General features: G+C 44.3%; 2 protein-coding genes across 4 annotated transcripts in view; one reads left to right on the forward strand and one right to left on the reverse strand.

Moving 5' to 3' along the window:
* Positions 1-2,967, forward strand: part of atg4b (autophagy related 4B, cysteine peptidase) — a 73,007-nt gene extending 70,040 nt beyond the window's left edge. For all 3 annotated transcript variants that reach the window (XM_041182753.1, XM_041182755.1, XM_041182756.1), the window contains 2 exons: positions 856-943; positions 1,045-2,967. In XM_041182753.1, the coding sequence (XP_041038687.1) occupies positions 856-943; positions 1,045-1,118 (162 nt within the window). In that variant the 3' untranslated portion in view covers positions 1,119-2,967. The remainder of the gene's footprint in view (positions 1-855; positions 944-1,044) is intronic.
* Positions 2,968-11,262: 8,295 nt separating this feature from the next.
* On the reverse strand, positions 11,263-23,309 carry dtymk (deoxythymidylate kinase (thymidylate kinase)). Its single transcript, XM_041176640.1, has 5 exons — positions 23,081-23,309; positions 15,050-15,158; positions 12,870-12,960; positions 11,823-12,020; positions 11,263-11,610 (listed from the first exon to the last, which is right to left on the reverse strand). Exons 1-5 carry the CDS (start codon positions 23,295-23,297, stop codon positions 11,500-11,502), a joined length of 726 nt encoding a protein of 241 aa, XP_041032574.1. The 5' UTR covers positions 23,298-23,309; the 3' UTR covers positions 11,263-11,499.
* Between the last annotated feature and the right edge of the window lie 3,304 nt (positions 23,310-26,613).

Below are 26,613 nucleotides of genomic sequence, written 5' to 3' on the forward strand. Positions count from 1 at the left end.
TGGTTGTATCAAACCAATACAGAAAAAAAGCACCATGGGTATACCTACACCACATGGACTGCAGCGGTTCAAGAAAACAGCCCACCATCACCACCTTGAAGGCAATTAGGGATGGACAATATATGTTGGTGCTGCCAGCGATACTCATGTCCCAAGAAGGAATAAAAACAAGATTATTCTAATGAGAGGATGCTATGCTCCTTTTAAGGCAACAAAGTAATTAACTAAACAAAGACTTTGGTCTTTGAGTTCAATTAATGTTTAAGGGAATATCACTCATTGGCTTTAAGCTGCAGCTAAGATCTAAAGTTAAGGTTTTGTGGAAAAAAATATGGCCTTTGCCAATGCAGATGGACCAGTTTTAATATTACTGGTAAACTTCTAATGGTGTTGTACCGTAAATCAGAAAGTATGCTGTTTTATAAATACAGGGTCATTAATACCACATCAACACAGTAATATTTCTCTGCTAAAGAGTTTCTTTAAGATTACAGCCTCTAATTGATGCAATAAATATTTTGTCCTCCTTGAGAGTTTTTTTTTACAAGATAAATTCTATTTTTAATGATATGGCTTCCTAGGAATTTGCCATTTGTTTTGGGGTTTGAATTCCATGCTTGTCCATTTTTCCCTGAGAACCTTAAATGATTGGCCTTGATTGTCATTGCATGTTCCTCATATCTGTGATATGAACGTTCACCTCATGGGGGTTTATTCTACAACATCCCACCTGTCACTCTGTGTGGTTCAGCACTAATTTAGTATATAACCAGCCCTCCCACATATTGTACATTTGCTGTTGGAGCAAAGCTTGGTCCGTTGCCAGTCTCACTTAGAACTTCTCTCACTTGGCAGATTTCACAGGAGAAGGATGCGCTACTGATGTTTGAGCTGATGGATTATCAGACTGCTCGCTTCCCTGATGTCCATTGTCTTACTCCCGGTAACAAAATGCTTCTATTGAATTCAAGTCCATTGCTGTTGTGTGAGCTGCACTAACTCAACCTGAGAATGTTAAAGTAACCAGAATCTGTCTGTCTTCAGACTTTACAGATTCCGAAAGGCTGGAACGATTCTTTGATTCTGAAGATGAAGATTTTGAGATCCTCTCGTTATAAAACAGGACCATTTTTGAGTTTAATTTCTCGAGAGCAAAGTGTTTGGTGATTCTCATGCTGCCAATATTCTGAAGGATTGGCAAATTGGCACAGGTTTCATGGATTCACATCATTACCATCAGTGCACTGGGATCCTCAGATGGTGCGCAATGTTCTGGTCCCCACTGAGAGGATATATCCCTCATCTGTGAGCTCAGATCATCCTGTAGACTATTTGATGACTAAATGCAAACCTGCCTCTGCTTTACCAACACATATTTATCATGTTCTTAAGCAACAGTTTTTTGTTGTACTTTAGAAATGTATTTGGAGGACATCATTTGAAAGCTCCTGGGATTTTATCCAGCAGCTTGTTCATCAGTCCTGCAGCAACAGAATGGTATCCTGTTGGAGCATCAAGAAATAAAAAGGAAAATTGGACAAGATTGCAGGCAGCTTGGATTCTCTGCTCTGTCATGTCGACAAGAACTTGTGTTAAACCATCTCTCTTCATACTAAGTTGGGTCCATTAAACCCGAGTTAGACAGAGAATTGTAGGTAAACCTCGGATTGTTAACGTTCTGGTATAGGAGGATTTTCCTTAAAGGGGTGTGACTGCTGGCTTCCTGTATAATTGGGGTGATTCATTTCCTCTTAAAGGGGTATGACCAATTGCCTTTGTTAGCTTATGCTCTCTTAATGGGCTTGAAACAAACCAATTTGACCAGTGTGTGGTAAGAAGAAAAGGCTACACTGTGGTTCACCTGTATTTAACAAGAAGGAAAGGCCACACTGTGGTTGACTATGTTTGGTGAGAAGGAAAGGTCATGCTGTCTTGTGGATTAATTATCGTGTTCAATTTTGTTCTGTTTATAAGGGCAGGTTTGGGAGGCAGAGAGAGTAGCTCAACAGTGCCACTACCACTAATCTTACAATTGTTTTTGGATCTTAATATGTGTTGGACTTGATCCAAATTAAATTGAGGACCAAATGACATGCATCAGTCCTTTAGAGCAGGTTACTGAATCATAATCAGGGACATAAGCATAGTACAAGTCCCAGCCCTGTCTACTGGCTCCCAGTTTCACCATGCCTACATTTAGCTAATGGAGGTAATGATGCTGATGAACAGATGGGCCCAGTTTGATGTCTGTCCCAATGTATTCTTTCTGACTATATTTGAAGAAGAGCCTGCTATTAATATGGGGAGGAGGGGAGTGATGACAGATGACTTAACTTCCAATGGACTCCATATTCATTAGAAGGGAGGTTGTTTGCTGCTGTATTAAAGAGTAGAAATAGTAAAGCACAATAGTAAATAGTATTGGTTGCCATTAAACCCACAAAATATTTCAGTTAACCAGTTCATATAATTAACATATAATATGAACTGTTTTAATTGTATGAAGTATATTTGCTGCTGTTGACATTGTGATTATATCAGATTATTGTTTTAATAACTTATCAATGCATAAAAACATTCAAGCAAATAAGTGTTTATTGGTGTGAGATGAAGAGAGGGGTAAAGAATATTACTACAACTTTAGATACTAAATTCTTTTAGTCAGTCCTCCCCAAGTTATTAACCTTTTTAGAAAAGAGGCTGGTGCTGGCTATCTGCCATGTTAATAGGGTTGCCATGGTTTTGTGTCAAGATTGACTGTGACAGCTTGTTTAATACAGGTGACAGTTAATAGGGATTTGGACATGTTCTCAACTTCATTGAAAAGGAAAGTACAATTATTGTGGAAAAGGGCCAATTCTGCCAGCCCATTTATAGTTACTGTAAACTAGCACCTATTTTGAAGAGGCTGACAAATGGACTGCTGAAATTATAATGTATCTGAATAAATTGTTTAAAATAATGGAATAATAGTGGAACAGATTGTATTTTGCTTTCGGCTGATGTGGGGAGACTGCATTCTCAACTTTCCTTTCCTTCTTGACTGGCAGTTAGTTTCAACTGAACAAGTTTGAACCCGTGTTCAAAGTGCAGTCAGTTACTTGTAGAAGCCCCATACTTCCTATGACCTGAAACTTGCAGTTATGTCTGCCATAGATTAACAGTTGCTGTGATATTTTGCACTAAAGACCCACAAGTCTATAAATAACCATGTTTTTCAGCTTAAACTAATAGTTGAATTTACTTATACGTGAGGTAATTATGCCAGAACTGGAAGCAACACAGAAGGCAATCCTCATTAGGGTTTCACACCTGCTAAGGCCTAAGCCAATGCTTCTTTGAATGTCAACTGGAACAAAACTCTGATAATTCAGCTCATTTAAAATTAGCTTTATTTCCTTCCTCAGTCTGCAAATTTGCATAATTAACATTTCAAAAACTAGGAACAGAAGTAGCTCTTACTTAGGAACAGGGGTTGCCCTTACACCCCCTTGATCCTACTCCAACATTCAATTATATCCTAGCTGATCTGTACCTCAAATCCATTTATCCATATCCCTTAATACCCTTATCCTAGATGAATCTACCATTGAGTCTTGAAAGCTTCAGTGACTCCCAGCATCCACAATATTTTGGGGGAGAGAATTCAAGGTTTCCACTACCCTTTATTTGAAAAATTGTTTCCCAATTTCACGCCTAAATAGTCTAGCTTCAAGTTTTTAATGTTGTGGCACTTTGTTCTCCACTCTCCCGCCTCGAGGAAATAGGTTCTCTGTATCTACCCTTTCAAATACTTTTATAATTTTAAACACCTTGATTAAATCACTCAACCATCCAAACTGCAGAGAATACAAGCCAAGTTTAATTAACCTGTCTTCACAACTTAATCATTTAAACCCCTGGTATTTGGTGAATGTGTGCAGCCCCCCTTTCTTGAGGTGCGATACACTAAGTTGAACACACTACTTCAGGTAGCTTCTGACTAAAACTGCACAACTGAAACAAATTCTTCCCCTTTGCATTTCAGCCTCCTTGTGATCATGGTCAATATTTCATTGCTTTTCTGACTGCTTTTTGTATCTGTGAACCAGTTTTCAGTGCAAACCAGCACCAGCTAACCAACCACACAATCTTAAGGGGCAAGCCCAAAGAGAAAACTCAAAATTGAGGGTGGGTTCGAGGGAATTCTCAAATTCCTCCCTGTTCCCTCAAGGTCATCCAACATATTGCAAGGAGACCACACTGAGTTTTGGATGACCACAAGTTTACAGAGGGTAGAGTGTGGGAGGCTAGCCAGGAGTGCATTCTAATAATTAAGTCTAAGAGATAATTAGATGTGGATGACGGTTTCAGCAGCGAAAGAACTGAGGCAGGGTGGAGTCAGATGTTAGAGACGGAAATAAGTAGTCTCTGTGATGGCATGGATATGCGGTTTGGAAGCTTATCTTGGGGTCAAATATAACACCGACGTTGCCAATGATCTTGTTCAGCCTCAAGACAGCTGCCAGGGAGAGGGATGGAGTCGGTGATGAGGTAGTGAAGCTTGTCATGTGGACCAAAACTTTAGTCTTTCCAATATTTAACTGGAGGAAATTTCTGCTCATCCAGTACTTGATCTCTGACAAAGCAGTCTTTCAAAGAGATAGTGAAGGGATCAAGAGGGGTTGTGGTGTGGTAAAGCTGGGTCTCAGCATCCGTGGAAACTGGTGTGTTTTCGGATGATGTCTGCATATAAATGAGAAATAGGAAGAGGCCAAAGATAAATCCTTGTGGAAGACTGAAGGGAAGAGAAGCCATTGGTGATTCTCCAGATGTGTGCAGTCTCATCCAGTTGGAAGATGGAGGAGAGGCATCATAGAGGGCTGTCAGTAATGAGAATGGATCAGAATGGGCGTGGTCATGAGTGGAGTTCAACAAGACACCATGTTTGGGGCAACACATGTAAATCATTAATGAAAATTATTGACTTTTAATTTGCAGCTAATACCTTAATGTGAAGCACAGCCTAGTAATTCAAATCAAACCAAAATAAATAGTATTACTAGGATCATCATGTATAAACCAAAGAGCACAATGCTGAGACCCTATGAGGGATATGTGATAGATATTGATTTGCTACAGTCCTTTCGAAGCACACTTGACAACTTCCAGAGTAAAGGTAGCACTATAGAGCTTATAGGGGGAAAGTTGCCAGTTACTATAAGTCTCTTGGAACTTTAAGTTAGGAAATCTGAGGATTTATCCTGAATTGGCTGTTTTTTTTAACCCCCAAAGGTTGCGCTGTCTGAACAGGATGCGTTTGATCCATTCTCCTTTACACAAACAAAAAATTTGCCCTAGTCAGGTACAAGAAAATGTGCTGCCTGTTTTCTCTAACACTGTCAGCCTTTGGAAGATTCCATGAATTACACAGCTTACAAATATTGAACTCTGTCCAAAGGAGACTTTCCTTATTCATTCTGAGGAGGTGAGCACCACTGGCAAGGCCACCATTTATTGCTCATTCCTGACAGTTCTTGAGAAGGTGATGGTGAGCCATCTTCCTGAACCACTGAAGTCCATGTGGACGAAGGTACACCCACAGTGCTGCTAGTGTTTTAGAAATTTGATCCAGCAACAAGAAATTGTGAGATATGCTGAAGTTAGGATGGTGTGTTACTTAAGTGGGTCTGTTCCCAAGCACCTTCTGCCTCTCTCCTATATGGTGCAGATCATTGGTTTTGGTAGCCTTGGTGACTTGCTGCAGCTCAGCCTGCAGCTATAATAAACATTTACTCCTTTCACCATTAGTATAAGGTAATGTTTAGGCTGCCAGATAGTTTTGAAATTCTTGTGCTATTGCAGCTGCATCAGTTCACTATTCTATCAAAATTCTGATTTGTGCCTTGGAGAATCAGGTGTCCACTCTAGCAGCCATGGCAATTAGATGGCTGGTTCACTTCAGTTTCTGGTCAATGGTGACCTGCCAGATGCTGATAGTAAGGGACATAGCAATGGTGAGATGGCCATTAGCTGTCATTTTTGGGGTGCTAATGGTGCTTATCAGCCCAGGCATGCACTGTTTCAGTATCTTAGAAGTGGCCAAAGTAACTGAACATTGTATTCATATATATCTACTTCTGATTAAGATGGGGAGGGGAAGTCACTGATGAAGCAGCTGAAGATGGTGAAACCTAGGCCTTCTCCCTTTGGTTTTTTAACTGCCCATCATTCATGACTGGATATGGCAGGATTGCAGAATTTGACGATCCAAATGAGAATGAAAAGGACTCCAAACAATGCCTAAGTCAGCACATTTATTCAAATCAAATTGAGCACTGTGTAAAAAGGAAAATTTCCAATGTTCATATCTACTCTATTGAGACAATAAGGATGTATCAGCCCAAGGGGAATAATAACCCCTACCTAAGTGTTAAATTATTAGAATTGGCACAGTACAAATACCTGTCTGCCTGTGTAAGCAAAACTATTGTGCCCACAGTTGGCAGAATCGTGGTACAGGATATGTTCATGAGTCCTGAATGAAGTCAATGAAGCCAAACATAGAGGTTAAGAAACCAAGTCCATTACACTAGAGGTGAACATTCAAAAGAACACTGGAACAGGAGTAAGCCATTCAGCCCCTCAAGCCTGTTCTGCCATTCAATGAGCTCGTACCTGATAACTCAATCTACCTGCTTTTCTCCACATCACAAAATGTCAGTGCAGAAGAGGTCCTTCGGCCTATCGAGTCAACGTTAGAAACACCTGACCTACCTAACTAATCCCATTTACCAGCACTTGGCCCATAGCCTTGAATGTTATAATGTGCCAAGTGCTCATCCAGGTACATTTTAAAGGATGTGAGGCAACCCGCCTCCACCACCCTCTGGGTAAAAAAGCTTTTCCTCACATCGTCCCTAAACCTCCTACCCCTCACCTTGAACTTGTGTCCCCTCGTGATTGGCCCTTCACTAAAAGGAACAGCTGCTCCTTGTCCATGCCCCTCATAATCTTGTACACCTCGATCAGGTCGCCCCTCAGTCTTCTCTGCTCCAATGAAAACAACCCAACTTAAATGTTTCATCTCAGGCAACATTCTGGTGAATCTCCTCTGCACCCCCTCCAGTGCAATCACATCCGTCCTAAAATGTGCTGACCAGAACTGCACACAGTACTCCAGTTTGGCCTCACCAAGGTTCTATACAACTCCAACATGACCTCCCTACTTTTGCAATCTATGGCTCGATTGATAAAGGCAAGTGTCCCATATGCTTTTTTCACCACCCCGCTAACCTGCCCCTCCGCCTTCAGAGATCTATGGACACACGCCAAGGTCCCTTTGTTCCTCATAACTTCCTAGTGTCATGCCGTTCATTGAATACTTCCTTGTCAAATTACTCCTTCCAAAGTGTATCACCTCATACTTTTCAGGGTTAAATTCCATCTGCCACTTATCTGCCCATTTGACAATCCCATCTCTATCTTCCTGTAGTCCAAGACACTCAACCTCACTGTTAAGAACATAAGAACTAGGAGCAGGAGTAAGCAATTCAGCCCCTCGAGCCTGCCCCGCCATTCATTACGATCATGGCTGATCTCATTTCAGCCTCAACTCCAATTTCCGGCCCTCCCCCTTTCAACCCATTAATTAAAAATCTGTCTATCTCCTCAAATTTATTCAGCGTCCTGGCATCCACTGCACTCTGAGGTAGTGAATTCCACAGATTCACGACCCTTTGAGAAAAGTAATTCCTCCTCATCTCTGATTTAAATCTACCATCTCTTAGCCTAAAACTATGGCCTCTCGTTCTAGAATGCCCCACAAGGGGAAACATCTGCTCCAGGTCTACTTTGTCTATCCCCTTTAGCATCTTATATACCTCAATTAGATCTCCTTTCATCCTTCTAAACTCCAGCGAGTATAGGCCTAAACTGCTCAAACTCTCTTCCTAAGACAAGCCCCACATCTCTGGAATCAATCTAGTTAACCTCCTCTGAACCGCTTCCAGTGCAACTACATCCTTCCTCAAGTAAGGGGACCAAAACTGTGCACAGTACTACAGCTGCGGTCTCACCAATGCCTCGTACAGTTGCAACAACACTTGCCTATTTTTATACTCTATTCCTTTAGCAATAAATGCCAAAATTCCATTTGTCTTCCTTATTATCTGCTGTACCTGCATACTAGCTTTCAGCAATTCATGCACGAGGACACCCAGATCCCTCTGCACTGAAGCATTCTGAAGTTTCTCTCTAATTAAATAATAAGTCACCTTTTTATTCTTCCGACCAAAATGGATAACCTCACACTTATCCACATTAAACTCCATCTGCCAAATTTTGGCCCATTCACCTAACCTGTCCATATCCATTTGTAAATTTCTTATTTTTTCATTGAAACTTTCTTTCCCACCTATTTTGGTGTCATTACAAATTTAGCTATAGTACCTTCTATCCCTGAATCCAAGTCATTAATATAGATTGTAAATAGTTGGGGCCTAAGGACCGAAAACTGTGACACCCCAGTAGTTACAGCTTGCCATCCAGAAAAAGACCCATTTATCCTGACTCTCTGCTTTCTATTGGTTAGCCAATCCTCTATCCAAGCTAATATATTACCCCTGACTCCGTGTGATCTTATCTTGTGGATTAATCTTTTGTGCGGCACCTTATCAAAGGCCTTCTGGAAGTCCAGATATCCTACATCTACAGGATCCCCATTATCCACTTTGCTTGTCACATCTTCAAAGAACTCTAGCAAATTAGTCAAACACGATTTACTCTTCATAAAACTACACTATTTACTCTTCATAAAACCAGGCTGACTCTGATGGACTGCAATTTGACTTTCCAAATGCCCCATTACTACTTCCTTAATAATTGATTCCAACAATTTCCCAATGACAGACATTAAACTAATTGGTCTATAGTTTTCTTTCTGCCTCTTCTCCCCCCCTTTTGTTTTGAATAATGGTATCATATTAGCATTTTTCCAATTCACTGAAACCTTTCCAGAATCCAGGGAATTTTGGAATATTATAGCCAATGCATCCACTATCTACACTGCCACTTCCTTTAAGACCCTGGGATGTAGGCCATCAGGTCCTGGGGACTTGTCACCCTTTAATACCAATAATTTGCTCAGTACTTTTTCTCTAGTGATGGTGATTGTTCGAAGTTCTTCCTTCTCTATATCCTCTGCACTGTTACTATTGGGGTGGTACTAGTGTCCTCCACTGTGAAAACTGAGGCAAAATATTGATTAAATGCCATTTCTGCATTCCCCACTATTAATTCCCCAGTTTCATCTTCCAAGGGACCAACATTCACTTTAGCTACTCTTTCCTTTTATATACTTGTAGAAGCTTTTGCTATCAGTTTTTACATTTTGCGCTAGTTTTCTTTCATAATTTACCTTTGCTCTTTTTATTTTTTTTTGTTGATCTTTAAGTTTCCCAATCTTCCAGCCTGCCACTGACCTTTGCAATTTGGTATGCCTTAGTTTTTGCCTTTAAGTTATCTTTAACTTCCTTGCTTAGCCATGGATGCTTTTTCCTCCTCTTACCATCTTTCTTCCTCTTTGGGATATATTTTACTTGGGGCGAATTAAGTATCTCCTTCAATATCTGCCACTGTTCATCAACTGTCTTGTCTTGTAGTCTTCCTGCCCAGTCCACTAGGGCCAAATCTGCCCTCTTACCTATGTAGTTACTTTTGTTTAACTCCAGAACACCAGTGTGGGACTCAAGTTTCTCACTCTCATGAAATTCTATCATGCTATGGTCACTCTTCCCTAGAGGATCCTTTACTATGAGATCATTAATTAATCCCATCTCATTACACAAAACCAAATCCAGAATAGCCTGCTCCCTGGTTGGTTCCACAACATATTGCTCCAAGAAACAATCTCTAATACACTCTATGAACTCTCTCTCCCTCAAGGCTACCCTTGACAATTTGATTAGTCCAGTCTATATGCATATTAAAATAACCCATAATTATTGCTGTGCCTTTCTTACAAGCTCCTAGTATTTCCTGGTTTATACTGTGCCCTACTGCTAAACTACTGTTTAGGGACCTATAGGTTACTCCCACCAGGGACTTCTTTCTCTTGCTAGTTCTTATTTACCACCCGGCCAATCTTTGTGTCATCTGCAAATTTACTAATCCTACCCCCCACATAGTCATCTATGTTGTTTATATAAATCTCATCTCTCGAATACGTTTAGTTAACAAAATTCTATTATTCTCAGATTTGAAATTTAGAATTGATCTGGCATCATTTGCAGAAGAGAGATCTAAACTTCCTTTTTGTATAAGCATTTCCTAATTTCACTCTGGCGAGATCTGGCTTTAATTTTTAAAACTGGTCCCAATCTCCCCAACCAGCAAAAAGAAGTTTCTATCTCTTACCTTATCTGTTCCCCTTTATCTCAAACTTCAATAAAACCATCCCTTTCCTTCCTAAATTCCAGGGCAAACAATCCTAGTTTCTGAAATGTCTCCTTGTAATTTAACCCTTAGTCCAGGTATGATTCTGGTAAATCTACACTGCACTCCCGCCAAGGTCAGTAGATCCTTCCCAGGAGCGTTCACAGTTACTCCAGGTGTGGTCTTACCAAGGGCTTTGCATAGCTGTAGCATTACTTCTAGACTCCCAAATTTTGTACTCTAATGCCCTAAATATAAAGGTTAGGTTTTTGGGGTTTCAAAATCTAACTTTTTACTGCACTTAGCTTAGTTTGAGTCTGCCAATCCTGTAGACTACTGGCACAGTTTGATCCCTTTTTCCAGTGTGGGATGGAAATCAACGAAGTTCAGTCATGGAGAAAGAAGCGATAACAATACAGACCCTGTGAAAATTATTGGTAACTGGTCTCAACTCAGGAGTGCTCGTTACTGTCATTTACTGTAAACCCGCATTGGTTAAAGGTTCACAAGCAACATTGGCTCAAGGCAGGAGGAGGATGGGGAGGGAAAGGGTGTAGGACTAGCAGGAAGGTAAGGCAGGAGGGAGGGGGGGATCTAGCTGAGAGGAGGGCAAGGTTTTGGCTATTGGGTTTGATGCTGGAGTACCTACTCCTCTTTGCTGTTTGGGATCCACCACTGGGAAGTGGATTGCCTGAAGATAATCAGATCTGGATGCGGAGCACCTTTCTAAATAACAATCAGAATCCATGCTCACTAATCACGAAAGCTAAAATGCTGGGTGCAGTTGAACTGCACTGCAACCTGAGTCAGTGTAGGAGTGAACTGAACAGGGAATGTTGGTGACCAAGATATAAATATTCAGTTTTATTTTTCTAATACTGCATGACTAGTTTTCATAAAAAGGGACAAGACTATCCCACTCAAACATCCCCTTTAAATGCTTGGCGGCAGAAACAAGATCTTCCATTGCACCAAATGGAACATAGCAGGTGAATTTGGAAACTGGAGTTGAAGGCAGTGACCAATATTCTCATCAGACCTCCACATCCCCCAAATTTCTCATCCACTGTGCAGGAGAGAAGGATCTTATTTCCAGAGTTCTCCGATAGGCTCCTCGGCGGCTTTCTCTATAGTTTTCTTCACTTTAGACATTATCTCCTGGTGTAAGTCTTCAATACTTTGAGAAGCATCTAATCTCTGTTTCATTAAAATAAAATTAAAACATAATTAAATTAGCTTTCAACTTGTCAATGTCGCAGAAAGTGTTTTCAGTGTTATTCCCATGGGTGACATCCCCCCCACCCCACTGAATTATTTTACTTCGTGGTAACAATGACACGCCCAAGGATATTGATGCTCCACATCTTCCTTTATAAAATAATGGCCCATCTCAGATATCCTGCCCATACCTGCCAATCTAGATTCTCGTCTTTCATCAGCTCTTCAAACTGTCGAAGTACCAGCTTCTGGAAGGTATGGTTTTCATACCGCTCGTTGCCAAAGCCCCCTCGCTTCATGGCTATCGAAGGGTTAAGATGAAGGAAGAGGATTACATCCGGCTTTGGAATACCACTGTCTGGTTGTTTGCACCATTCCAGTGTGAAATCCTATTTGAGGAAGCAGTTCAAGTAACATTAGACAAGGAGGTGATTAGCACTCATTAATAAAACATCTTTCTCACGCAGATGGACAGTAACTTGATGATCTGTAGTTTTGGACTGCTTCATAAGTAGAAACACCTTTCCTACATCTACCCTATCAAGCTCCTCTGTAATTTTAAAGACCTCCACCTGATCATCTTTGATGAAGTCTCAGCAAGCAGCATTCCATCGTCTCACTGAAGTCTAAACAGATGTAACAGTTTTCTTGTCAGTAAACTAACTCCTCTGTCCTGGCCAATATTTACCCCTCAACCAACACCACTAATTTTCACATTGCTATTCGAAAATTGGCTGCCATGTTTCCCACATTACAACAATGACTTGCACTTCACTGGCTGTGAAGGATTTTGGGGACATCTTGAGGTTGTGAAAGGTGCAACGCCAATGCAAGTCTGTCTTTCCCTTTGATTGGTATCTGTCTTTCTTTTTCCAAACCTTATCCTTCAGTTCTGAAGGTTACGCACCACGTAATTTATCTTTTATAAAAGCAAAATTCTGATGAGAGGTCATCTTGACCTGAAACATTAATTCTGTTTCTCTCCACAGATGCTGCCAGACCTGTTGTATACTTCCAGCAATAGTTGTTAAGCTATCTTGTTTTTGTGCAAATACCCAGCATTTGAAACAAGGCACCATATCAATCTTAAATATAAATTATCAGTTCCAACACAGTTCCCTGATCTTGTACGTATTAGGGAAAAGTAGGAAGATATGTCTGAAACCCCTTCACTAAAACTGGTTTACACATCTTACAGATATACTTTTCGCCTGCTGCTACTCACTTTTGTTACTTACTGGTTTTGCACTTGTGAAGGCAACTCCAGAAAAAGCATATCTATCCAGAATTAGAGTGATCCCTTGCTGTAACTTCTCTTTAATCAGTGGCCTGGAACACAGAACAAGTAACTTAAATGTCACAACAGTAAGCACAGTCCAATGATTCCAGGGAACCCACAGCAAACACATGTTTCAACAGGAGATCGTTCTGGTATTCTCCACCCATAAGTATGAAGCCCCTTTTCCTGTATCACCAAGTTACATTTTACTTAAAGACAAGAAGGAATGATAGAGTGATTATGATACTGGACTAATAACCCAGAGATCTGGTCTAAGGCTTTGGTGAGACAGTTCAAATCAAGGTATTTGTAACCATCTTCGGACAGAAGTGTGGAGTGGATGGTCAATCTCGGCATTCTCCAGAAGTCTCCATCACAGATGTTAATGTGATTCACTACATGTGATGTCAAGAAACAGTTGAAGGCACTGGCTACAGCAAATGCAATGGGCCCTGACGACATTCTGGCAATAGTACTAAAGACTTGAGCTCCAGAACGAGCTGTGCTGCTACACAAGCTTTTCCAATTCAGCTACAATACTGCCATCTACCCAACAAAATGGAAAATTACCCAGCTATGTCCTGTCCATAAAAAGCAAGACTCATCCAATTACGGTCAATTACACCCCATCAGTCTACTCTCAATCAGCAGCAAAGTGATGGAAATTGTAATTGACAGTGCTATCAATTGGCACTTACTCAGCAATAACCTGCTGGCTGATGGTCAGTTTGAGTTCTGCCAGGGCCTATCAGCTCCCGACCTCAATATAGTCTTAATCCAAACATGGACAAAAAAGCCGAGTTCCAGAGGCGAGGCAAGAGTGGCTGTTTTTGATATCGAGACAAAGTTTGACTAACTGGGGCATCAAGAAGCCCTAGTAAAATTGAAGTCAGTTGGAATCAGGGAAAAATCTTTCCAATGGTCGGAGTCATGTGTAGCACAAAGAAAGATGATTGTGGTTATTGGAGGTCAATCATCTCAGACATTACTGTATAAGTTCCTCAGGGTGGAGTCCTAGGTCAAACATCTTCAGCTACTTCAACAATGACCTTCCCTCCACCATAAGGTCAGAAATGGTGATGTTTTCTGATGATTCTACAGTTTTCAGTTTAATTCATAACTCCTCATATACTTAAGCAGTTGTGCCCACATGCAGCAAGACCTGGATAACATTGGGCTGATAAGTTGGCAGGTAACAACCACACCATACAAGTACCAGGCAATGATTAGCTCCAACAAAGGAGAACTTACCACCACCTTTTGACATTCAACGGTATCATCATGTCTCATCATCTCTCAACATCAAAATCCTGGGGGTCGTTGGGGGCAAGAGGGGGTCACCATTGGCTGGAAACATAACCAGACCAGCCACAAAAATACTGTAGCTATAAGAGTAGGTCAGAGGCTGGGAGTTCTACAGCAAGACACAAGTCAGCAGTGGTGATAAGTACACCTCAGTTGCCTGGATGAATGCTGCTCCACCAATGTGCAAAAATCTCAACACCATCCAAGAGAAAGAATCCCACTTGACTGGCACCCAATCTTCCACCTTAAATATTCACTCTTTCCACCACTGATGCACAGTGGCAGCTGTGTGTACCAGCTACAAGATGCACTGCACAAGGCTCTTTTGACTATTCCTTCTAAACTTGCAACTTCCACCACCTAGAAGGACAAGGGCAGCAGATGCATTGGAACACCACGACCTGCATGTTCCCCTCCAAACAACATACCATCCTGACTTGGAACTATAATTACTGTTCCTTCATTGTCACTGGGTCAAAATCCTGGAACTCCTCCCTAACAGCATTGTGGGTGCACCTACACCACATGAACTGCAGCAGTTCAAGAAGGCAGCTCACCACCACCTTCTCAAGGGCAATTAGGGATGGAAAATAAATGTTGGCCTAACCAGTGACACCCATATCCTGTAAACAAATAAAATTAAAAGCAGCTGGATTCTATAATGTGCAGATCCAAACGAATCCCAATTATACTTCAAGCTAGGAGTGGAAGGCAACAAGAACAAAATAACTGATCCGAAAGTGTGCTTTTACCCAACACGTTACAACATGCACTCCCTAGAGAGAAAATCACCAAATTTACATTCTGAAACAAAGTGCCTTAGGAGTCCCTTACACTCGTTCCCATCTGTTGGCAGCAAAGAGCAGATGCACAGTGTGATCATTCAGGTTATTCTTCTTCTCCAGGTATAAGCTGATCAGGTGGCCAATTTCAGTCCCTCTGTCTGAAAACAAATGAGACACTGATCAGGGTTGTCCACTGCCATGTTTTCATTCAAGAACATCAACTTCCATTTTTTTTGCGCTTTTAATGTAGCGCAACAGCTTCACAGGAGTGTTAGGAAATAAAATTTGACACCAAGCAACATGCGGGGTTACATCGATGATTACTTCGGTGCTGCTTCATGCTCTCGTCGGGACTTGGAAAAATTTATTAATTTTGCTTCCAATTTCCACCCCTCCATCATTTTCACGTGGTCCATCTCTGACACTTCCCTTCCCTTCCTTGACCTCTCTGTCTCAATCTCTGGTGATAGACTGTCCACCAATATCCATTACAAACCCACCGACTCCCACAGCTACCTCGACTACAGCTCCTCACGCCCCGATTCCTGTAAGGACTCCATCCCATTCTCACAGTTCCTTCGCCTCCGTCGCATCTGTTCCGATGATGCTACCTTCAAAAACAGTTCCTCTGACATGTCCTCCTTCTTCCTTAACCGAGGTTTTCCACCCACGGTAGTTGACAGGGCCCTCAACCGTGTCCGGCCCATCTCCCGCGCATCTGCCCTCACGCCTTCTCCTCCCTCCCAGAAACATGATAGGGTCCCCCTTGTCCTCACTTATCACCCCACCAGCCTCCGCATTCAAAGGATCATCCTCCGCCATTTCCGCCAACTCCAGCATGATGCCACCACCAAACACATCTTCCTTCACCCCCACTGTCGGCATTCCGTAGAGATCGCTCCCTCCGGGACACTCTGGTCCACTCCTCCACCACCCCCTACTCCTCAACCCCCTCCTATGGCACCACCCCATGCCCACGCAAAAGATGCAACACCTGGCCCTTCACTTCCTCTCTCCTCACCATCCAAGGGCCCAAACACTCCTTTCAAGTGAAGCAGCATTCCACTTGCATTTCCCCCAACTTAGTCTACTGCATTCGTTGCTCCCAATGTGGTCTCCTCTACATTGGAGAGACCAAACGTAAACTGGGCGACCGCTTTGCAGAACACCTGCGGTCTGTCCGCAAGAATGACCCAAACCTCCCTGTCGCTTGCCATTTTAACACTCCACCCTGCTCTCTTGCCCACATGTCTGTCCTTGGCTTGCTGCATTGTTCCAGTGAAGCCCAACGCAAACTAGAGGAACAACACCTCATCTTCCGACTAGGCACTTTACAGCCTTCCGGACTGAATATTGAATTCAACAACTTTAGGTCGTGAGCTCCCTCCTCCATCCCCAACCCCTTTCTGTTTCCCCCTTCCTTTTGTTTTTTTCCAATAAATTATATAGATTTTTCTTTTCCCACCTATTTCCATTATTTAAAAATATTTTTAAATCTTTTATGCTCTCCCCACCCCCACGAGAGCTATACCTTGAGTGCCCTACCATCCATTCTTAATTAGCACATTCGTTTAGATATCACCAACTTTAACACCTATGTGTTCTTTTGTTCTATTGTTGGTGACATCTTTTGATGATCTGCTTCTATCACTGCTTGTTTGTCCCTACAACCACACCAATCCCCTCCACTTCTCTCTCTCTCTCCGCCCCCGCCCCACACACAAACACACACACACACAAACACACACACACACAAACAAACACACACACAAACAAACACACACACACACAAACACACACACACACAAACACACACACACACAAACACACACACACACACACACACACACACAAACACACACACACACACAAACACACACACAGACACACACACACAGACACACACACACACAAACACACACACACACAAACACACACACAACACACACAAACACACACACACACACAAACACAAACACACACACACACACCTTAAACCAGCTTATATTTCAACTCTTTCTTGGACTCGAACTCAAGTTCTGTCGAAGGGTCATGAGGACTCGAAACGTCAACTCTTTTCTTCTCCGCCGATGCTGCCAGACCTGCTGAGTTTTTCCAGGTAATTCTGTTTTTGTTTTGGATTTCCAACATCCGCAGTTTTTTTGTTTTTATTTTATGCGGGGTGATGTGTTAAGACAAGTGCCCAAATGTTTGGTCAAAGAGGTAGGTTTTAAGGAGTGTTTTAAAAGAAGATAACGGTAGAGAGGTTTAGGGAGGGAATTCCAGAACTTGGGGACATGACAGCTGAAAGCATTGTCACCAATGGTGAAGCAAAGGAAATCAGGAATCTGCAAGAGATCAGAATTGTGGAAGCACAAAGATTGCATAGGGTGGAGGGGATTACAGAGAGAGAGAAACGTTGCCACAGAGGGATTTGAAAGCAAGGATGATAATTTTAAAATTGAGGCATTGCCAGACCGAGAGGCAGTGTAAATCTGGGCACAGTACGATGAGCCAACAGGATTTGGGGAGGGTTTGGACAACATGGTTGTGAATGTACTCAAGTTTACAGAGAGTGCAATGGGGAAGACCGACCAGGAGAGCATTGGAATAGTCGAGGCCAGACACAACAGAAGAACGGATGAGGGTTTCAACAGCAGTTAAATCAAGGTAGGGTGAAGATAGATTATGTTACAGACATTCAGCAACAGTTCCACAATATTACCCAGGTGTTCTCGTTCTCATCATGGCTCTCTATACAGACAGTAACTCTAGCAAATATATGTTAAAAGCACAAATTAATCTTAATATTAATGTTCAAAAAAGCCTGTGATTGGAGATAGAAACAGAAAATGCTGGAAATACTCTGCAGGTCTGGTTGCTTCCATGGAGAGGGAAACAGAGTTAATGTCTCAGTTCAATTACCTTTAATCTGAATTGCAGTGAAGGCGAAGGCAACAGAAGAAGAACTGAGTGTTGTGCCAAGTTCAAAATTAATTGAATTTGGGGGTGTAAGGGGACGATGCTACAGCCTTTTCTAAGAACAAATTGTTCAGAGTCAAAGGGGATATTGTGAATACAGGGCAAGCAGTGAGTTTGGAAGATGGAATGGATCCAGAGGAAAGTGAATAGAAAGGAGGATCTGAAGGGGTGTTGGTACCCGTGAGTTGTTGGATCTGGTGATCATTCACACCTGAAAGGAAGAAAACAAATTTTGTTGTTAAAGTGCTGGATGAGACGAAGGAAGAAATGAAACTGTGGACCAGAATGACTTTGAGATAGAGTGAGTTGGCGTTGCTGAAGAGAGGTTGAGAGTGTGTACATGGTGGCATTGCATGTGGATTGACAGCGAGAACAGAAGTCTAAGGAAGGCCAGGTATCTTGGAGATATTGGTAATTGTTGGTGGGTCCGAAACACAGAGTGAAATTTCAGTAAGAATCCACGTGGAATGAATCAGAGCTGGAGACGTTTGCTAAGAAAGGGGATGTGACTGTGAAAACAAGTTTTGTAAATGCTTGACCAACATGAGGAGGGATATAGAAAGCAATGAAGGCTAACAAGGTAGAAGAGACAAACAGAAATCCTGGAAAGAAGATCAGAACTTCTTCAAGCATTCCTGGAAGAGGAGTGGCAGTGAATCAAACACGAATACAAAAACAAAATACCACAAGTGCTGAAAATCTGAATTAGGAACAGAAAATTCTGGTCAGTCAGCATCTGTGGAGTGAGAAACAGAGTTAACGTTTCAGGTCAATGACCTGCCATCAAAGCTGGACTTCGTTCCTCCTTGTGTTAATTCAGTGGGGATAATGCGTTGTAATATCAAGCCCCACTGGGCCGCAACAAATGTGAAAAAGCTTGATCAAACCACCAGATTTCCCCAATTCTACCTGTTTAATTTGTTACCAGAATACGAGCACCAGGTTTGTAAACATCATAAGTAAATAACTGCTTATAGAACAGTCGTTAACCAATGGCAAAAGAAATAAATATGAACTGCTAATTTTTAACTCTGTAATAATCGAAACTCTTCCCCTTCTTAAATCCCTACACACACACACGACACATAAGACACAAAACATTGATTTTAAGGGTGGAATAAAACAGTTCAATAGCACCAATCTGGAGTACAGGATTCGATGGGTTGATTTTGACTGATATCTTTCAAATTCCTTTCAGTTCTTGTTGATGACATAAGGTGGTCTTACAGCACTTTCAGTATTTGGTTCACTGGTTGAGCAATTGCTTTTCAATGTCTCTAACAGTGATTTTCCCCATTGCCTCTTGACAGGGGTTTTCAGAGAGAGTAGGTTTATAGAGATATGAGAAAAGCCAGCTAGCTGTTATTGTGAAATTACTGGAATCTTCCACACACAGGAGAAAGAAGTTTTAGGTCTTGTTCCTTTCAGGTTAGGAGCTATTCTGCTGCACTGCTTCTCACACAAAACCTGTCACCTGGTCAGGAGCCAATTAAAACACTGTTGCCAGGCAACTCCCCTGATCCAGGACTTCCTTCCAGCACCATCACGTCCCTCATGGCACACTCCGTTTCAGGACCATAACATTTTATATATCTTTCATCCTGTTCCAGTGGTCATGTCTTTCAACCTGCAGCCATTGTAATTTTAATCCCTAGTCCAACAGAAAGTAAAAAGATATGTCCCTTTCAAACTCTTCATAATCTTTAACTCAGTAACATTGAAAAACATTCCAAGGTGATGTAGAAATCTGAAGAAAGTTATAAAACTCATTCCAAACTGGTGTTCCACCATCCCTTAAGCACCCAACATGCTTCACCTTATCCTGCTCTTCTGCTTGCAGTTTTAACAAAAACAAATCTTTCTGCAGGTGAGAAGCTCCAGAGAAATAAATATCTGTGTGAGCATGGTCTATTAATGATGGTGTGTTACAATACATTCATACTTTATAACAAGTAACTACACTCCAGAAATACTGCATTGGCTATAAAACATTTTGTAATGCTCTGAGGTCATGAAAGGAGCTAGATAAATGCAAGTTTTCCTCTCTTTTCTTCTGCTGTTTTGCCGAGTAATTTTTTGCCAAGTAATTTATCAGTTAGGTACAAATTGCCACCTCCACTCCCAAAACCAACAAAATTAGAACAGCTTAAATTTTCACAAAGTGGGTGGATTGTTGATCAAGTGCCAAATACACTTTATAAATAAATTCCAAAGGAAATTTTAGTTCTAAGTTACTTAGTTTGCTAACTTTATGTTAACTCCAGTTAAACAATATCAGGCCACAGAGATCAGAGATTCCAGTCTCTGCTGAGTCAGTCTTTTCAGGACAGAAAAGGGCCAAGGAGTTCGAAATACACTAAGCAAACAAGCAGCCCAAAATTGCAGGGAGCAGCCGGGGGTTGCCATCTAAGCCCAGTGATACCTGCTTGGCCCAGTACACTGGAGACACTCCATAGGTTCGCTGGTGGAGCTCCATCAGAATCAGGATAAAATGAATGAAATGAATGGGGGTGGGAGTGATGAGGAGGGATGGGTGTACTGGGATGGGGGAGGAGTGGGGGTCGGGGGCACCGGGATGGGGGTAGGGGGAGGGTTGGGGGTACCGGGATGGAGAGGGGGAGGGGGTACTGGGAGGGTTGGGGGTACCGGGATGGGGAAGGCTTGGGGGTGCTGGGAGGATTGGGGGTACCGGGATGGAGGAGGGGACAGGTGGGGGTACCGGATGGGGGAGGGAGAGAGGTGGGGGACCAGATGGGGGAGGGAGAGAGGTGGGGGTACTGGGGTGGGGGTGGGGGAGGGGGAGGGATGGGGGGACTGGGGTGGCAGAAGGGAGGGGGAGGTGGAAGGGAGGGGGAGAAGGGAGGGGGAGAGGGAGAATCGGGATAGGGGTAGCGGGAAGGGGGAGGGAAGAGGGAGGGGTGGAGATACGGGGATGGGGGAGGGGTAGAGGTACTGGGATGGGGGTTGGGATGGGATGTGGAGGTGGTAATGGGATGGGGGAGGGGTGGGGGGTACCAGCATGAGGGAGGGGTGTGGGGGGGCATCAGGATGGGGGGAGGGGTGGGGTTACCGGGATGAGGGTAGGGTTGGGGGAGGGGAGGGGGTACCAGGATGGGAGTTGGGGTAGGGGAGGGGGTACCAGGATGGTGGTTGGGCAAGGCGTGGGGGTACTGGGATGGTGGTTGGGGGAGGGGGAGGAGTGGGGGTACCTGGATGGGGGTTGGGGGAGGTTGGCGTTACCGGGATCGGGCAAGGCCAACGGTACTGCGACGAGGCTTGGGCGAGGTTACTGGGACAGGGCGAGGGTACCGAGATGGGGGTTGGGCGAGAGGTGCAGGTACTGGGAAGGGAGTGCCGGGACAGGGCAAGGGTACTGGGACGGGGCAAAGGGTGGGGGAACCAGGATGGGGGTTGAGTGAGGAGTGGAGGTACCAGGAAGGAGGTGCCAGGACGGGACGATGGAACTGGGACGGACAAGGGGTGGGGGAACCGGGACAGGGGTTGGGCGAGGAGTGGGGGTACTGGGATGGGGGTTCGGTGAGATCGAGGGTAAAGGGATGGGGGTTGGGGGAGGGCGAGGCTAGGTCTACCGGGTTAGCAGAGGGGTGGGGCTACCGGGATGAGGGTGTGGGAAGTGATGGGAGTACCAGGATGGGGGTATCGGGATGAGGATGGGGGAAGTGGTGGGGGTTTTGGGATGAGAATGGGGGGGAGTGGTGGGGGTACTGGGATGGGGTTTGGGGGTACCAGGGTGCGGTTCCTGGGATGGGGGTTGGGGGTACCAAGATGGGGTTACCAGGGTGGGGGTTGGGGGTACCATGATGGGTGTTGGGGGTACCAGGATGGACGTTGGGGAGGTGCGGTATGGAGTAACCAGGATGGGGGTTGTGGAGGCGAGGGATGGGGCCACCGGGATGGGTTTTGGGGGGGAGGGGTGTGGTTAGCGGGACGGGGTATGGGGTGGTGGGTAATGGGGGTACTGGGATGGGGGTACTGGGATAAGGGTTGGGGCAACCAGGATGGGGGTTGGGGGAAGGGGTCTGGGTACCGGGATGGGGGTTGGGGTGGTGGCGAATGGGTGTACCGGGATGAGGGTTGGGGGGAGGGGTGTGGGTACCGGGATGGCGGTTGGGGTGGTGGGGGATGGGGGTACCAGTGTTGGGGGTACCGAGATAGGAGTTGGGGGTACCAGGGTGGAGTTACCGGGATGGGGGTTGGGGGTACCAGGATGGGCGTTGGGGGTACCAGGATGGGCGTTGGGGGTACCAGGATGGGCGTTGGGTGTACTGGGATCGGGGTTGGGGAGGTGCGATATGGGGTTACCAGGATGGGAGTTGTGGAGGTGCAGGATGGGGCCACCGGGATGGGGGTTGGTGGGAGGGGTGTGGGAACCGGGATGGGGGTTGGGTGGTGGGGGATGGGGGTAGGGGAGGTGGGGGATGGGGCTACTGAGATGAGCGTTGGGGGGAGGGGTGTGGGTACCGGGATGGGGGTTGGGGTGGTAGGGGATGGGGGTACCGGGATGAGGGTTGGGGCTACTAGGATAGGGGTTGGGGGGAGGGGTGTGAGTACTGGGATGGGGGTTGGGGGAGGGGTGTGAGTACCGGGATGGGGGTTGGGCTGGTGGGGGATGGCTGTACCGAGATGGGGATTGGGGGAAGGGGTGTGGGTACCGGGATGAGGGTTGGGGAGAGGGGGGATGGGGGTTGGGAGTTGGGGTGGTGGGGGATGGCTGTACCGAGATGGGGATTGGGGGAAGGGGTGTGGGTACCGGGATGAGGGTTGGGGAGAGGGGGGATGGGGGTTGGGAGTTGGGGTGGTGGGGATGGCTGTACCGAGATGGGGATTGGGGGAAGGGGTGTGGGTACCGGGATGAGGGTTGGGGAGAGGGGGGATGGGGGTTGGGAGTTGGGGTGGTGGGGATGGGTGTACCGGGATGGGGGTTGGGGGGAGGGGTGTGAGTACCGGGATGGGGGTTGGGGTGGTGGGGGATGTGGAGATGCAGAGGTAGGGGGATGTGGCCGTAAGGAAAAGAAGGCGGGATAGTGTGTGTGTGGAGGCCGGGGTCAGAAAGAAGCCGCCGCTCCTGATGCCTTACCCGGGAACCGCAGCACCTCGGCGGCTCGGCCTTGCTGCCGCAGAGCCTCTTGCAGCTTACGGCACTGGGTGCTCTTCCCAGACCGATCCATCCCCTCCAACACAATCAGAGCTCCGCGCTTAGCCGCCATCAGTACCGCGCAAATAAAGCTCTGCGCCCATTGGCTAATGTCCTGACAAGCCGAACACCCAATGGCTGCAATCCAGAAACAGGCCATTGGCCATCTCCCTGGCAAACCGTGCACCAATTAGCTACCGCTCGGCGATAGGCCGAGCACCCATTGGATCGACAGTGCTGGCACTCATTGGCTGACAGCAAAAGACTAGGCCAGCAACTAACTCCTACTGCAGTCAAGAAACTGGCACTCTCTTTGGCTGCCGCCTAAACGCCTGAGCACCAATTGGCTGTCGCCGCTCCGAACACTGATTGGCTGCTTTCGGACAGCCCCGCCCCTACACTGAGAGCGACCAATGGACAGGCAAACAGAAGCAAAATGCTGCAGGTACTGGAAACCTGAAATAAAAGCTGAAAATGCTGGAATATCCAGCAGGTCAGGCAGCGTCTGTGGAGAGAGAACCAGAGTTAACGTTTCAGGTCAATTACCTTTCATCAAAACTGGAAAGAGTTGGAGATTTAACAGGAAGATAAAACCAAACTATTGGGATGCTGAAAATCTAAATTAAAAATAGAAAGTTCTGGGAAAACTTAGCATGTCTGACAGTTCAGTTCTGAAGAGTCATATTCAACCTGAAACATTAACTCTGTTTCTCTCTCCACAATTGCTGCTGACCCGCTGAGTATTTCCAACATTTTCTGTTTTTATATTAGTGATTTACCAGGTTCTAAGTGACAGGGAAGGAACAAAAGGGAATATCTGTATTAGGGTGGGAGGTAGGAGAGATTAAATAAATTATGGTGCAAGGCTAAAGGGAATGATAATTATAAAATCATAGAGTATAAAATCATTAAGCACAGAAGGAGACCTTTTGTGCCATTGTGCCTGTACCAGCTCTTTAGATTCTACCTAATTCTATCTGAATAGTCCCACTCCACTGCTTTTTCCCCATAGCTCTCTAATCTTTTTTCTTCATGTATTTATCCAATTATTTGTTGAAAATTACAACTGAATTTGTTTCCATCAGTCTCACAAGCAATGCATACCAGATCATAACAACTCACTCGTGCAAAAATGTTTCTTCATCTCACCTCTAATTATTTTGCTAATCACCTTTAACCTGTGTCCTCTGGGTCCTGACTCTTCTCCTATTGGAAATAGGCTCTTCTTATTCTTGATTTTGAATACCTATATCAAATCTTGTATTGATCTGTGCTCGAAGGAGAGCAATCCCAGCTTCTCCAGTCTCTCCACATAACTGCCTCAGTACTATCTTAGTAAATCTCATATGTATCCTCTCTAGGGTTTTGACACCTTCCTAAAGGGTAATGCCCAGAATTAAAGACAGTAGCCTAGCTGAGGCCTAACTAGTGTCTTATAGGGATAAACAGAACTTTCTTGTTTTTGTACTTTATTCCTTCATTAATAAATCCAAGGATGCCTTTTTGACAGCTTTCTCAGCTTGTCCTACCACATTCATTGTGTACAGGTCTCTCTGTTCTGTGTTAAATTTCATCCATCATATATCTGCCCATTTTACCAGTCTATCTATGTCCTCCTGAAGTCTGCTACCATCTGTCTCATTGTTTACTGCATTTCTGAATGTCCTTGTAACTAAGCTCTGCATGCCCAAGTTCAGATAATCAATACATCAAAAAAAATGCAATGGTCCTAATATCAAACCCTGGGGAATACTTTATCTCCCTCCAGTCTGTAAAACAACCATTCATCACTGCTTTCTATCCCTTAGGCAAGTTTATATCCATATTGTCATTGTCCTTTTAATAGACTTTAATTTTGCTAACAAGTTTATTTAGTGGTATGTGAAATGCCTTTTGAAGATCCATATACAAAACATCAACTGTGTTACCGTCATCAAGCCTCTCTGTTACTTCATCAAAGAACTCAATCAAGTTGGTAAAACACAACTTTCCTTTAACAATCCACACTGTCTTTCAATTATTAGTGCCTACTTTTCCGAATGTCAATTAATTTTGTCTAAACGTCCCCCACCATCAACATTAGGCTGACTGACTGGTTTTATCCGTCTCCCCTCTTATGAATAGGGCTGTGACATTTGCAATCCTCCATCTCTGGCATGACCCTCTTATCTAAGGGGGATTGAAAGACTGTTGGCCAGACCCTCCACAATTTCCATCCTTACTTCCCTCAGTAATCTAGGACATATCCCATCTGGAACTGACGTCTTTTCTCCTTTGAAGACTTCTTCCTTCCTTGGTTCTCTCCTATGCCTAGTGGCACATGAGGCAGACAAAGCACATGCTTACATCTGTTTCCATGACTAAGTTTTTCTGGAACAAGTCAACCAGCTGTCGCCAGAGGCTATAGTTTGAGGGGTGCCACTCCACATCAAGCATGACTGACCAGGAGACTCTCCCACTTTTACTGACAATCAAACAATCCAACAATCAACCCGCTTGGCCACATTATGAATGTACCTTCTATGGTCATCAAGTCCTGGAGTGGGACTGGAACCCAGAGACTGCCAACTTTATAAGTACATCCTCTTTAGCTATTTTTATCCAATTTAATATCATTTCTGCATGCTCCTTTACTGTTACATTGGCAGTATCTTATCTAGTGAAGAGAGATCCAAGGTACTCATTTAGGTTCTCAGCCATGTCCTCTGCTTCCACAAAACTATCTTCTTTGTCACTAAGATCAAGGCCATCCTATTAGCTGCCTCTGCTACTTTCCTCACTTCCACTAGCTCACCAGGCCAAACTTCCCCTAAAGTCCCCCTTCCCTGCCTAGTCCTGAACTCACATCTTTCTCTAATTTCTTTCCTATCTCCCCACTTCCTATTCCCACTAAGCTGCTGACCACCAAATTCCCTTCCTTCTACCCATGTTCACTGATATTTTTAACAGTTCTATCACATCAACTCATGTCCCTCGCTCCTTTAAATCTGCCATCACCACCTTTCTCCTTAAAAAAAAACAGCCCTTGACCCCACAGTCCTTACAAATTACAGACCCATCTCCAACCTCCCTTTTCTCTCCAAAGTCCTTGAACATGTGTCACCTCCCAAATCTATGCCCATTTTACTATGTTTAGGAACTCCACGTTTGAACCCCAATCAGGTTCCCGCCCCTGCCACAGTACAGAAACAGTTCTTATCAAGGTCACAAATAACACTGGATTTGTCTGTGACAAGTGTAATCTTTCCCTCCTTGTCCTTCTTGACCTGTCTGCAGCTTTTGACACGGTTGACTCCACCATCCTCCTCCAACATCTTTCACCTGGTTTCATTCTTATCTATCTAATTGTACCCTGAGTATCAGTTACAATGGTTTCTCCTCCTGCTTCCACACCATAACCTCTGGTGTTCCCCCAAGCATCTATCCTTGGCCCCTCCTGTTTCTCATCTACATGCTGTCCCGGGCTACATCATTCA

The sequence above is a fragment of the Carcharodon carcharias genome, chromosome 2 (assembly GCF_017639515.1).
Source record: "Carcharodon carcharias isolate sCarCar2 chromosome 2, sCarCar2.pri, whole genome shotgun sequence".
NCBI lineage: Eukaryota > Metazoa > Chordata > Chondrichthyes > Lamniformes > Lamnidae > Carcharodon > Carcharodon carcharias.

What these genes read in the sequence shown, in the direction of transcription:
- dtymk (XM_041176640.1), bottom strand. Translation starts at nt 23,297, where the DNA reads ATGGCCTGTTTCTGGATTGCAGCCATTGGGTGTTCGGCTTGTCAGGAC. An exon ending in CGAGGTGCTGCGGTTCCCGG is followed by an intron (nt 15,159 to 23,080) that starts GTAAGGCATCAG and finishes ATTTGTTTTCAG; the next exon opens with ACAGAGGGACTGAAATTGGC. An exon ending in ACGAGAATCTAGATTGGCAG is followed by an intron (nt 11,611 to 11,822) that starts GTATGGGCAGGA and finishes TTAATGAAACAG; the next exon opens with AGATTAGATGCTTCTCAAAG.